Below are 14,064 nucleotides of genomic sequence, written 5' to 3'. Positions count from 1 at the left end.
AGCAGCTGGTGAGTTTGAACTGCCGACCTTGCAGTTCAAACAGACCTTGAGGTCTTAGCCTTATGGCACCATACCAGGACTCCTAGTTCTCCTATACATTCCTGTTTTTCTGAGAGGGAGCTTAGTATAAACTCAGATGACCCAGCCCAGAAGGATTAGAAAAATTAGTAATAATTTTAAAATATGAAGGTACTGATTATCCCACCTCACCTACATAATGGTTAAGAATCTTTGCAATCTCTCAGACTATGTGCAGCACATTCCGATCTTGCTTATTCTCTTCTTGTTTTCTATGGAAAGGATATTTGAGTTGGGAATAGATTTTGTTACTAATAACTTTTCCCTAACATTAGCACCTCCAGCTAAATTCCTTCGGGGTTTGGGAAACTGTTGGCTCCACAGTCAGGAGGGGACTTTGTGTCTGTCAGGAAGTTTTCTCAGTCAGGAATGAGCTAGAGAGGCTGAAGGAATACCATGGTTCTGGCCTATAGGGCTGGAGCTCTTCCTAGATTTCTAGGCGGAGACAGGCACATTTCTTGGGGGAAAGCACTTAGTCTGAGTGCCTAAAGTCTGCCCAGTGGCTGGTCCTGGTTTTAGAACTAGATTCTCACTCACTGCTGAGAAAACTTGTAAGTCTGCAACTTGGCTGTGACATGGAGAGAGCACCACCCCAGGCTGGAGGAAGGGTAGACCACCATCTTGCTGTGAGACCTTGGTCAAGTCACACTATCTCTGGGGTCTCAAGCATCCACCCACCCACCCAACTTCGCTCTGGTCAGAGGAAGATGTTAACTTCTTAGAATCCACTCAGTCTTCTAGGGACACCCTTCTAGGGACAGAGGAGGACAGAGACAGGCTCCGTGAGGAACTGAGAACACAAGTGTTACCCTGAGAGAACACAAGTGCTACCCTGGCAAAACCAGAGGGACTGGAGGCTGATGTGATAAATGTGTTTGCTGACCAAGGGATGGAGTCTGAGTCTGAGGCACACAGCCCCTCCCAATGGTGAACTCAGAAGAGACATTACAGATTATTGACACTTGCAAAGTGGGGGCAAGGGGAGAAAACAGGAGGGCTGGCTACAACCCAGTGGGTTTATGACTAGATTGAGCTGCCTGACTTCTCTGTAGACGGCAGCTTTTATTATCCTCACTCCATTAAGCTGAGCTGTAACCTGGGGGAGAGAGAGAGAGAAGGGCAACAGAAGAGTGGGAAATTCTAAGAACCTTGACTTTTAAGTATCAATTAACAACTTCAAAATGGGAATACACAAAATCCCGAGGCCCCAAACACCAGTATTTCAGCCATGTCACTTCCTCAACTTAAGCTTTGATTGAAACAAGGACCTCTCACACTGGTGCTCTAAGGAAAAGTGGGCTGCACCTTCACCACAGCTTCACCCCCAAATGGCTGGAAGGCCATTTGGGAAGGTCAGGGAGAGGGCGCTGGTGTGAGGATGCTCAGGAAGATGGGCTGAATTCTCAGCCCTGCAGTCCAAGATTCTGAAGGGGAAGGCAGTGCCTGGAGGACAGGGAGAGGAGGAAGCTGAGGGAGGGAAGTAAATGGCCTGGTGGGAGGCAGGCAGAGTGGAAGAACTCACGAACATGAACATGAGGAGATTGACAAAGGCTTCCCCTAAAGTGAGGGAGAGTAATTTCTTTCTCTCCTGACAGGACTGAGAGAAGGCGGCTCTGGATTTTTAAGGTCCTCTCAGCAGAGCCTTGCTCCCAGCAGAGAGGATCCAAACAATCTGCAGATTCTGTGTGTGATCTAGTGGCTGCCTGGGTCCCCAGGATAATCTTCTGGGTCCACTCTGGCCCACCCCTCTTACTTGTTCCTCAGTGCGTACTTAGGAGCTACTTACAAGGAGCATAGAACATGACCAAGGTGTGCTTCTTCTTCTTCAGGGTCTCCCGGAAGTTGTCCCCCAGCAGATGTAACACGCTGGTCTGCTGTTCTTCCCAGGTGGGCTCTGGGGGTGGGGGAGCCTCAGGGCTGCAGGAAACCAGGGGTGGTGTGAGACTGTCATAAGGAGGGGCCCCTGGTTGGTTCGTAGCACCCCCAACCTGAACACCTCACCCACCCAGGAACACACACACATAAAATCACTTTGCATCCCTCCTAAAAATTCATCTTAAAACCTGGTTCAATGAGCAAATCTGTACTACCAGAAAAAATGTTTTGAGGACCTCTGAGAAACCTACAAAGGAGTCATGAAGATGTGGAAGACCCACTTTATGGTGGGGCAGCCTCTCTATCTATCCCCATTACGTCCTGTGGCTGAAGCTAGGACTTGCTTCATGGGGTTCACTCTCTCCTCCATTGTCTCCTACTCCTGGGCTTTTGTCTGATGGAGGAGCACGGGGCAAACAGTGAGATGAGCCTGGGTACAAATCCAGGTTACAGACTGGTTGTGTGGCCTCTGCTAAGTCATTAAACCACTCTGTTCCCTTCTGTGTTACAAGAGAACAACAACAGCTACTTCCTGGGACCCTTACAAAGATCAGAGTAAAGCACCTAGCCAGTCAAGCACCTAATGTTTACTGAGGACCTATATGCTCTAATAAATACATAATTTCCCAGTCTCTTCCTGGCCACTGGGTCCCTCCACACTGCCTCACACAATTATACATCTCCAGGGGCTTTCAAACCCTGGCTTTTCCAATGCTGCCCTCTCTACAACCTAATTTCTTTCTCTCTTTCCTTCTTCTGAGAAGTGTCCCTAGGAAGAGGTCAGCCCTCTGTGCTACTATGGCCACTCCCTGCCAAGCCCAAGCTGCAGAGGGTCACCCCGACACTCTTACCTTTGGGGAGCACTCTCTGTTGAGTAACCACAGCATCTTATCTCTCCCCTCCTTTTCTGATGGACCCCTCTCTTCTGCCACCCTTTATAGTTCTCTAACCATTTCATCCATCTGCATGGTAGCTGCAGTCACCCCCATGGGTGAGCATGACTCTGACCAGGCCTCCTCTCCATGACCTGATTTCCAGGTGCTTTTCAGGTATTTCCAACTGGAGGGTCTATTGTTGCCTTAAACCCAGTATGACAGAACATACTTCCTGCCACACACACCTCCACAGACACTCCCGCCTCCCAGGTAAGCTTTCCAACCCACATTCTTTCTTTCTTCTGAGGCTCTCATGATCAAAGCAGGCCCTTCCCAGCCATCCTGTCCAACTTTTTCCTTTGTCTCTAATGGCTATGGTCCATACCATCTATCTGACCTTTTGGCTCTACCCTGTGCCCCTGAATCTCCCCTGCCCAGGCTGGCCTGTTGGTGGGGGTGCATCTCAGTGTCCTACAGCTCAGCCACCTGTGCACATGTTGGAAACACATCAGCTGTACCCAACACCATCTGCTCACCCTGTTTCTTGGTAGCAAGATTCACTTCCCCATTTCAGAGCTACCAGCTGCTTATGCTCCACAGGGGAAACAGGGAGGATTGCTTTTAAGGGCCAGAAGGAGCTACTACTTGTCCCTGGACAGGGTACTCAACCTCTCTGAGCCTAAGTCTCCTCATCCATGAGATAAGAATAAACAACTGTGTCTTCGTCAGTATCTGAGAATGAAATGGGGCAATAGTTATAGAATCAATATGCAAGGCTGGTTGCTTGTACGGATGCATTGATAATTTCAGGGAAAGCCCCACCTGACAATTAAGAGTCAATAACTAAAAAAATTACTCCCGCCTTTGGGCATTTCTACACCATGTGCGGTGCTCAGTGTTTTTCACACACTACCTAATTTAATTCTCTAGATCAGTCTGGGGAAAGTCTTATTGTCTCCATTTTACAGATGGGACACTGGGGCTCAGAGGTATTTCGTTAATGGCTCAAGGTCATGGCATGGTGCAGGTCTCTTACATTCCAGATGTCCATACGCATAACTTCAGTGTTTTTCAGCCTCTGGACAGAAGCAGCTAAGCACAGAAAGGACAGACTCGCTGCACTCAAGATTTGTGTCCTGGACTCTTGAATACCGACTACCCACTGCCATTAGGCCAACTCCAACTCAGAGAGACCCTGTCTAGGGTTTCTGAGGCTCTGAATCTTTATAGGTGCAGACAGTCTTAATCTTTGTCTCTCAGAGCAGCTGGTGGGTTTGAACCACTGACCTTGAAGTTAGCAGCCAAATATTTAACCACAGCACTATCAGGGCTTCTTGGAGCACTGACTAACTGCTCAACTGATAACACTTTCTCCTAGTCAAACACAGCCTGAGCTTTCTGCATTTCCCAGGACACCTGTGCAATGACCCAGTGACTCTCCTCTCGGGAAGGGGAAATGCTAAGAACTGCAGGCTCCAAAGCACTCAACTGAGGAGTTGAGTTTGTCAGTCAGGAACTGCAGGGCTACTCAGGGTCTCTGGACTCCCAGGGCTCTTATTCTCAGCACCTAGCCACTTCAGCTGCACTGAAGGCACTGTAGAATACCACCCAGTCATGGGAAAACCTGGGTCCAACCAGTCCAGCTATTTCCTTCATGCATTTCAAGGGGGTGGGATAAACTGCAGATGATAAAACTCAGGGCTGAGGAGACTAAGAAAGTGATCCTCCAGAGAAAAGTAACACACAGCTTCCAGGAGCTTATGGAATCTCATCCAGAAAGGCCACCAGCATACCAGATGTGGCCTTAGGATTTGGGGAATCCAATTGCTATCACTTCTAGGGGGCCATGAAGGTTTATTTGCTCTCCTTCAGTGTCTCTAGCGGCTACCAGCTGGGAGTCAAGATGTGCTATCGAGACCGTAAGACTTACTTTCGCATCCATTCAATAAACTTCTTCTTTGTTCTGAGCACAGGCACTGCAAATTTCTCTCCATTCTTAAAATACTTGAGTGTAGGAAACTCGGAGATGTGGAATCTTTCTGCCAGGGCCTTGTTGACAGTGGCATCGACAGCTGCAAGGACACCAGAGCTCTGGGATGGGGGAAAGGCCAACCATGCGTTACAGCCTCAGATGTGGTGCTGGAGAACAGAGGAGCTGGCCCCACACCCACCCTGGATCTGCTGGATGACACTAAGGTGGTGGCTGGTCCTCTGGTTTGAGTATCACAGAGAATCAGTGAACACTGGCATGCTCATTGTTTCTCATTTGGGGCGTTTTCAGATCTGCCCCACCAATCATGTGGGATAGATGGGGTCTGTTTCTATTGGTCATGGTTTCAGAGAAAAGGGTGTAACATGGGGCTGAACCTCAGAACCAACCATGACCAGGCAGAGGCTCTCTGGACAGGTATGAGGATGTGGCCCCATAGTCTTCCTGCCCCTTTCTGTCCCTGGTAGGGCCATCTGTCTGACAAAAACATATCTGCTGGGGGACACAGAAGCACTGTAGACCTCCAGGGACTGTGGTAACTGCTGCAGGGCAAAGTCTTTTCAACGATTCCACATGTTGCTGATTATTTAGGAGAAAACAGGGTAAGGGGGTGGTAAGGGAAAGAAGCTTACATCTGCTTCGCCATGGAGGACTTCCGCTGCACTCTCAAACTCCGGCTTCATTTTCTTACAGTGTCCACACCCTGTGCGAAGAAATCAAGAGATGCATGGGGCCCACTGGTAATGTTCCCCCTCTCCCTTCCCAGACACAGTGGGTACCAGGAGAAAATGAGCAGTACTAGCTTACCCAGTCCACTGGCTGTAGGAAGGCAAGAGGCAAAAATAAAATAATGTATCTAAACAATACTGGCAAGATACAGAGGGTAAGTCAGAAAGTATCAATACAGAAACCCAAATATCAAAGTATGAAGATCTTGCTTCTTGACAGATCCTGCATTTAGGTCTGCACCCTTCTGAAGGTGATCACCTTGTCAAAATGGCAGTGTTGGTATTTGGGAGGGGTTCAAATCATGTTCCTCTTAAATGGTCTTTGAGTTCTAGAAGTAGAAGTCTGATGGGGCAAGATCAGGGCTGTAGGGTTGTTGTTAAGTGCCGTCGAGTTGGTTCAGACCCATAGCGACCCTGTATAGGGTTTCTGAGGAGCAGCTGGTGAGCTTGAACCGCCGACCTTGCAGTTCAAACTGACTTGCAGTCCAGCGCATTAACCCACAGCGCCACACCAGGGCTGTAGGGTAGATAGGATAAAGTTTCCCAATGAAGTTCTCATAAGGACAGCTCTTGCTATCCTTGAACAATGGGCAGATTCATTGTCTTGATGGGAAAAAATTCCCTGGCACAGCTTTCCTGGCTCATCAATGCAGTTTTTAGTATTATTGTTTTTTTTTTTTAAGTTTTTATTATGAATTGAGTGATAGTTTACATGGGAGAACATCAGCTTTACATTCATCCTATCGTAGTTTGTTTCATTGCAATGATTACAATCCCCTGCATGCGTCATCATTCAACAGCATTTGCTTTCATTCCCTCTGTTGTTGTTTTTTTGATGTACACTGAAACACTCAGGAATATATAATAACCATTCAAACAACCAAAGGAAGGGTACAGCCCGCAAGCCTGCCCCCTGGCTGTCAGCACACAGACCCTCTCCCTCCCTGAGTCCAGAGTTGCCAGTCACTCCATCTCTCCATGTCATCGTCTCTGCCTCCATCTCAGGCATCACTGCTTCGCTGGGTATGGTCCTGCTCTCGGCTCTTCTCCTTTGATGGTCCCAGGGACCTCCGCTCCTGGACTGCAAGGTCAACCACTCCCCTCCTTTTGTTACAAAACGTCTACCTTTACATTTGCAACACTCACAATCAGTCCTGATAGCAATTATTCACTATTGAACCAAAAGAGTCTTATCCCCATCTCCTTTCACCAGCCGTGTCTAGACAGGTTGGAAACCACTCAGTGGAGAATCTATCTTCCCCCGCACCCTCTGAAACTCTAGGCTCCCTCTTGAAAGCATGAAAGATTACCTTTGTACTCCTCCCACCCATTTTGGGTAGCCAATGTCTAAGTTACCCATCCCTGTCAACCCTGTGTACCGATGGGGTGGGAATGATCTTTGCTGTAAAGATTTGTTCCCTTTTTTGAGCTACTGCATCCATAGGTGTAGGTCAAGTTCATTAACCTGTAGCAGATTACTCATTTTTTTCCCCCTCTTCTTTCTTCCTCTAGTTGATTTCTGATCATCCAGCCACTGAAGCCAGGTTAAGTGGGTATTACCTGCAAGTATGGGTGTTCTTGTGCATCTCCACTCACTTCATATCAGTTGGACGCTTCAGTCTCGACTCTAGTCCTCCAGCCATGTCCCTGGGCCCAGTTTTTAGTTTTTTACAAACTTGTTCTTAATAAGCCTCTGTGATTCTCCTCAAGAAAATCTATCAAGACTCCCCCTTTATCACCACAAGCTTGCATTGAACAGGCCCAGTATAATCCCCTCAGAAGCCACTGTTTTGACTGGACATTGCTCTCTGGATTCTATTGGTAAATCCAAGAATTATCCCTGGTTACATTTTGTTTCCATCAAATCATCGTCATTAGCTTTGATCTTGTTTAAAAGACAGATGAGTAGATCAGCACATTGAGCTGCCGATCTTTGTGTAATACTTCATTAAGGCACCGGCTATAAGACTATGCTAAGTGTGTTATTGAGAGACCTTGTCTGTAGCCATCCACTCATTGCAGAGATTTGTTGCGAATAAAGCCATTCATGTATGAATGGGAACCCTAGCAGCAGTACTTGCTGACTTACCCTTGTGTAAAATCCCTCGTGTTGAGTACTGTCTGTTCAAGGAGCTTTATATCCTCACAACAGTCCTACAAGGTAGAAACTCTCCATTTTATTGATAAGAAAACTGAGGCACAGAGAGTGGGTGATTTGCCCAAGGCTACACACACAGCCACAAGTCACAGAGCAGGGACGAAAACCCAAGCAATTTGGTTGGAGGTCACAGTCTCAAACAGTACATGTTCCCCAGCCTGGGGAGGGAGACTGTACAACAGCATAGTTGCTATCACCATCTTTCCTGGGGCATGAGTTAGCCTGGGGCTTTGAACTGGGGAAAAAGGAGTCACAGAAGCACAAGTATAAGGAAAAAGTAAATTCCACTTATCCCCAGATGAGAGAAGAAGGGGTGTGATAGAACAGGCACAGGGACCTAACCTGTCATTTCCAAACTAATGGCACTTTCTTTAGATAAATACCGCTCTGCCCTTTTCTTACAACTGCATGTCACAAATAATACAATTTGAAATATTAAAAAGAAAAGAAGCACTTTGTGTAGCTGCATCAGGGGAATTGGAATCTGTTTTGGCTTCAATAAAAAGAGCACTTTTCAGCTTCTGATGCAGTGGAAGCTGGAAAGTGAGGAGGCCCAGGTGCTCAGACTGAGATGTCTGGACAGGTGAGCCAGGGCGGCACATGAACCAGCTGAGCACAACAGGGACGAACGCAGCCTGCTCAGGGGTGGGTGAGGATGTGTGGGAGCAGAGACATCCCTGGAAGTCTGAGAACACCTCAATTCCCCCACTGATGGTTAGAGAATGGATGGAAGACACACACCAGTTTCCTCAGAAGAGGCCCTCCTACATACTCCCCAAGCCCCCTGAGGCCCAGGAGTGGCTTCTGTGGAGGAGAGGTCCTGGTCTCCAAGGTTGCTCCTGTTAGGATACAGCTCCAGGTGGCACCCAGACATGACATGTTGATCCATTCCTTTCCTGTCCACCCTCACCTGGCTCTTCCCAGGAACAAGGGCTCCCAGGCCGCTACCATCCCACTTACTGATAACAAAACATGCCAAAGACACACCAGTCGGAATCTAACTGGTCATGGAGCATATAAGCCAGTGTTGCCAAGTCCCCTCTCTGGATAAACCACATGTGTGCTGTGGGTTGGGGTGAGGGGGCATGAGATGATTTGGTCAAGGAAACTCATACTGATAGAATGTACTCAGGGAGTGGCTACAATTGTTGTTGTTGTTAAGTGCTGATGAGTCAGTTACAACTCAGCGACCCTGTATAGGGTTTCCGAGGAACAGCTGGTGGGTTTGAAGCACCAACTTTGTGCAAGGGTCAGGAGTCCAGTACTTATTGTACAGTGCCACATCAGGACCAAAACAGTGCTTCTTCTAAAATAGACTCAAGGATCTAAAATACCTCCGACCCTTAACTCAGAGCCTTTCCAATGCTGAATGGACAGAATAGGAGAAATTACAGAGCACAGAGCCAAAACCAAAACCAAGCCCACTGCCACTGAATTTAGACTTACTATGACCCTACAGAACAGACTAGAACAGAACTGCCCCATTGGGTTTCCAAAGCTGTACATCTTTATGGAAACTGAATGCCTCATCTTTCTTATGTGGAGTGGATGGTGAGTTTGAACTGCAGATCTTTCAGTTGGAGCTTAATCTTAACCCAAGTGCCACCAGGGTTCCTTGCAGAGCACATAGGCCTCCAGGAACCCTTGCGACATGGGGAGATCCGACTCCTGCTGGGGTATAGCACAGAATGGGGGGGGGGGTCTTCCAGCCTAAGACAGAGGAGTTCGATGGTCTGAGGGGACTATGCATAGCTCATATATGATACCCTTCAACAGATGAACCACGAGGGCACTGCCCCAGGGAGAGCTGGAGGCTCCTTGCTGCATACCCACCCCGCCGTGCCAGACTGCCAATGACTTTAAGGCAGAGAATGGGAGTTTTTCACCTAGCACCTCCACGTGAAGCAGCTGGTGGGTTTGAACTGCCGACCTTGTGATGAACAGTCCAGTGCTTATTCTACAGCACCAACAGGGCTCCTTTTGTTATTATTAAGTGCAGTTGAGTGGGTTTTGATGGATAATGACTATATAGGAATTCCAAGGAGAATCTAGTGAGCTAGAACTTCCTACCTTGTGGTTAGCAGTCCAGGGCTTAAGGTAAATATTTATTGGTCAGCAGAGAAAAGAACAGAACTAAATTGTTGATGTTGTTATGTGCTGCTGAGTGGTTCCGTTCCAAAGTGACCCTGTACACAACAGTACGAAAAAAACTCCTGGTCCTGAGCCATCCTCATAATTGTTGTTACGCTTGACCCCTTGGGCTGCCACTGTGTTAATTCATCTTACTGCGTTAATCTTCCACTTTACCAAGCATGATGTCCTTCTCCAGACTGGTCCCTCCTGATAACATATCCATAGTATGAGACACGAAGGAGCACTAAGGCCATACTTCTTCCAACACAGATTTGTTTGTTCTTCTGGCAGTCCATTTTAATATTCTCCTCCAACACCATAACTCAAATACATCAATTCTTCTACTAGCTTCTTTATCCAGTGCCCAGCTTTTGCATGCATATGAGGTTACTGAAAATACCAAGGCTTGGGTCAGGCGCACCTTAGTCTTCAAACTGATATCTTTGCTCTTGAACACTTTAAAGAGGTTATGTGCAGCATGAGTGCTCCGTGCATAAGTGTTGGTTGTGGACCTAAGCCAAATGAAGTCTTTGACAACTTCAATCTTTTCTCCATTTATCATGATATTATTTATTGGTCTAGTGTTGAGGAATTTTGTTGGTTTGTTTGTTTTTTTTAACATTGAGGTGCTATCTATACTGAAGGCTGTAGTCTTTGATCTTCATCAGTAAGTATTTTAAGTCCTCTTCACTTCCAGAAAGCAAGGTTGTATCATCTACATATCACAGGTTGTTAATGAGTCTTCCTCGAATCCTGATGCTATATTCTTCTTCATATAATTCTGTTTCTGGGATTATTCGCTCAGAATACAGATTGGGAAAGTATGGTGAAAGAATACACCTTTCCTGATCTTAAACCATTCTGTAGCTCCTTGTTCTGTTCGAATGACTGCCTCTTGGTCTATGTACAGGTTCCTCAAGAGCACAATTAAGTGTTCTGGAATACCCCTTTTTCTTTTCTTTTTTTTTTTTTACAATGTTATCCATTGCTTGTCATGATCCACACAATTAAAAACCTCTGCATAGTCAATAAAGCACAAGTAAACATTTTTCTGGTATTCTCTGCTTGAACATATCCCACCCAAGTTTAGAGATCATCTCAAGAACAGGCTTGATGCATTAGACACTAATGAATGAAGACCAGAGAACTGTGGTATGACATCAAGAACATCATACAGGAAGGTTACAAAAATTTATTAAAATGTCAGAAAAGAATGAAAAAACCAAAATGGATGTTAGAAGAGACTCTGAAATTTGCTATCCACTGCAGATATGCTAAAGCAAATGGAAGAAATGAAAGAGCTGAACAGAAAATCTCAAAGGGCAGCTCAAGAAGGCAAAGTCAGCTATTACAATAAAATGTGCAAAATCTGGAGTTAGAAAACCCAAATGGAAGAGCACGTGCATTTCTCAAGCTGTAAGAATTGAAGAAAAACTTCAAGCCTTGACTTGAAATACTGAAGGATTCTCTTAACAAAACACTGAACGATGCAAAAGGCATCAAAATAAGATGGAAGGTAAATACAGAGTCTCTGCACCAAAAAGAAATGGTCAATATTCAACCATTTCAGGAGGTAGGTAGCCTATGATCAAGAACTGATGGTACTTAAAGAAGAAGTCCAAGCTGCACTGAAGGCATTGGCCTAAAACAAGGCTCCAGGAATTGATGGAATACAAATTGAAATCTTTCAAGAAACTGATGCAGCACTGGAGGCACTCACTTATCTATACCAAGAAATTTGGAAGACAGCTACTTGGCCACCTAATCGGAAGAGATCCATATTTGTGCCCATTCCAAAGAAATGTGACCCAATGGAATGTAGAAGTCATCGGACAATATCAATATCCCACTCAAGTAAAATTTTGCTGAAGATATTTAAAAAATGGCTGCAACAGTATACTGACAGAGAACTGCTGGAAATTGAAGCCAGATTCAGAAAAGGACATGGAAGTAGGAATCTTATTGCTGATATCAGATGTATCTTGGCTGAATGCAGACTACGTTAATTAAACAGTAAGTAGATTTGAGAAGACTTCATGGAGCAGGCAAGTGAGAGGACATGTAGATGGAGGGCAAATTGATGAGAGGGCAGTCACAGAGGAGGAACGTCCAGCTGGGCTTCCATTCAGGTGCGTGGCATTCTGCCAGTGCCTGAAGAAGATGCCCTTCCTAGGAGCAGGGGTTCCTAGGCTGATCTGGGACCACTGAGCTGCCGGCCCACCTGGGACAGTCCCCTCTCCACCATCAGGCCTGGAGCACACAGCCTGTCTCTCACTGTCCACAGCAGAGCTTCTCAACCCTCCCTGGAATCAGAAATCTTGGAGAGTCTGATCCCAATGTAAGCCCTCCTTCCAAAATACTGCACCTAGTGTTATATATGACATCAGGGCTTCGCAGTCTGACAGGTGCCCACTCAGGGTCCTCTGTGATCAAGGTCATCATTCTTTTGAAATATAAAAACATTCTTTTCCAGAAATGAACACTTAGCACCTTTACAACCCAATTATCAGTTTCTAAACCACCAGATTACAAAGGAGTTTTTTGTTTTGTTTGGGTAAGTTGGTTGTTTGGAATGGAAAATGTCTTTTCCCCACAGAAACCATTTTATACACAGATTACACAGTGAATCCCAGGACTGGCCACAAAAGCCAATTTAACAGAATGTACCTGAAGTCTATCGAGCATGCAGTGCTGTTTCTATCTCCCTGAGCCAGGCCCCTGTGAAAAACAAGCAGCTTACAACCCAGCTCAGGACACCAAGGCTGCCCAGCAACAGAAACAAGAGGGAGGAGAATTTGTGAGGGGCAAGGAGATGTGCTGTGAATCAGCTCAGGGCAGGATCTGGACATTTCTGGGGTCACTGATAATCTTAAGAATATATAGAAAGTTCTCCTTGCCCTTGCCAGTGCAAATACACATATACTCCAAACGTTATACATAACTTCAGAGAGGGATCCCAGATGTCCTGAAGTAGCTCACAGACCCCAGGTTATGAAGCCACACAACACAAGGGAGTTGTCCTAGCTGGTGTCCAGACTCAGCACCTTTCCACTCTGACCCATACATCAGGAAGACGAGGAAATGCAGTATTTTGGAGAAAGATCTACTGACTTCACATGAAATATACTAGGACTTTTTGGTGGCTCAGTGGGTTAATTGCTGAGCTGCTGAAAGGTGGGCAGTTTGAACCCAACAGCTGCTCCACTGGAGAAAGATGAGGCAGTCTGCTAAAAAGATGTATAGCCTTGAACACTCTCTAGGGCAGTTCTCACAACTTGAGGGCAGGGGGTTGGGTTTGGGTTGGTCTCACTAAAATAAAAAAGGAAGCCAATCAATCTTTGGGGGTATGCTGGCAGGACAAAAGGTTCTACAAGTCTTAAAGGGGCCCCTTTGTCCCAGACCGACAGCTCTTTGCACCTGGTCTCAAGTGACTACTCCTTCCCCTGCTTCCAAGTTGGCCTCACCCTGAATGGGGTGGAGTGAGGAAAACTAACCTGCATGAAGAAAATTTGAGAAAAGGAAGCTTGGAGATGTTTCTGCTGCTGGTGGGCCACCTGAGAGGGCCCACTGAGGCTGAGTGACCCTGTAAAATCTCCGTCCGCTGCTCACAGAAGACCCACTTAGCCTGCAGTGCCCAGAGGAGACACATGGGCAGGCTGCCTCTGCCCCCAGCAGCCAGCTGCTGACACAGCCCGTGGTGAGGGTGGACAGCAGGACTGGAGTGAAGGTGGGGCAGAAAACAAAGGAAAGCCATTGCCATTCATAGAAAATTGCTGTCTCTTTTCAAAATGTTCCAGACCTCTGAAGGTGAAGGAATTCACTGTGTACTGGTTAGAAGTCTTCCTTAAGACCTCTGTCAGGCCCCAGGCCTTTGAGGCTACTGCCCTGCTGGGAGGCAAACAGGTTCCCTATTACCTGCCAGCTCCTACCAGTGGAGGGGTGGTGGTGGTGGTGGTGGGGTGCAGGGAAGGGGGACACTCTGAGGCTGAGAACTGTGTCAGTGAGGAAAAGGGCTGTGAACCCTGATGGGACAGAGATGGGTAGTAGAGTGTTTGCCAGGAAAACCTCCAGGTTCTTCAGTGGGCCCTTACTCCAGCCTCATCTCCCTACATTTTCCTGAATAACAGTAAGTGCTGACATCTGCACTGGGCTCGAACATGCTCAGCATCCCTGCAAGACATACACAAACACACACACACACACACACACACACACACACACACACAC

The 14,064-nt window shown here is 46.7% G+C and overlaps 1 protein-coding gene across 1 annotated transcript in view; it reads right to left on the bottom strand.

The window, feature by feature from the left end:
- Positions 1-14,064, bottom strand: part of PDIA5 (protein disulfide isomerase family A, member 5) — a 136,087-nt gene that overhangs the window by 13,233 nt on the left and 108,790 nt on the right. The window contains exons 12-14 of the mRNA XM_006869361.1: positions 5,451-5,521; positions 4,759-4,919; positions 1,865-1,995 (exon numbers count right to left, since the gene is read on the bottom strand). Of these exons, the coding sequence (XP_006869423.1) occupies positions 1,865-1,995; positions 4,759-4,919; positions 5,451-5,521 (363 nt within the window). The remainder of the gene's footprint in view (positions 1-1,864; positions 1,996-4,758; positions 4,920-5,450; positions 5,522-14,064) is intronic.

This window comes from Chrysochloris asiatica, unplaced genomic scaffold, assembly GCF_000296735.1.
Source record: "Chrysochloris asiatica unplaced genomic scaffold, ChrAsi1.0 scaffold00130, whole genome shotgun sequence".
Taxonomy (NCBI): Eukaryota; Metazoa; Chordata; class Mammalia; order Afrosoricida; family Chrysochloridae; genus Chrysochloris; species Chrysochloris asiatica.
This window is presented reverse-complemented; position numbering and strand designations above follow the sequence as displayed.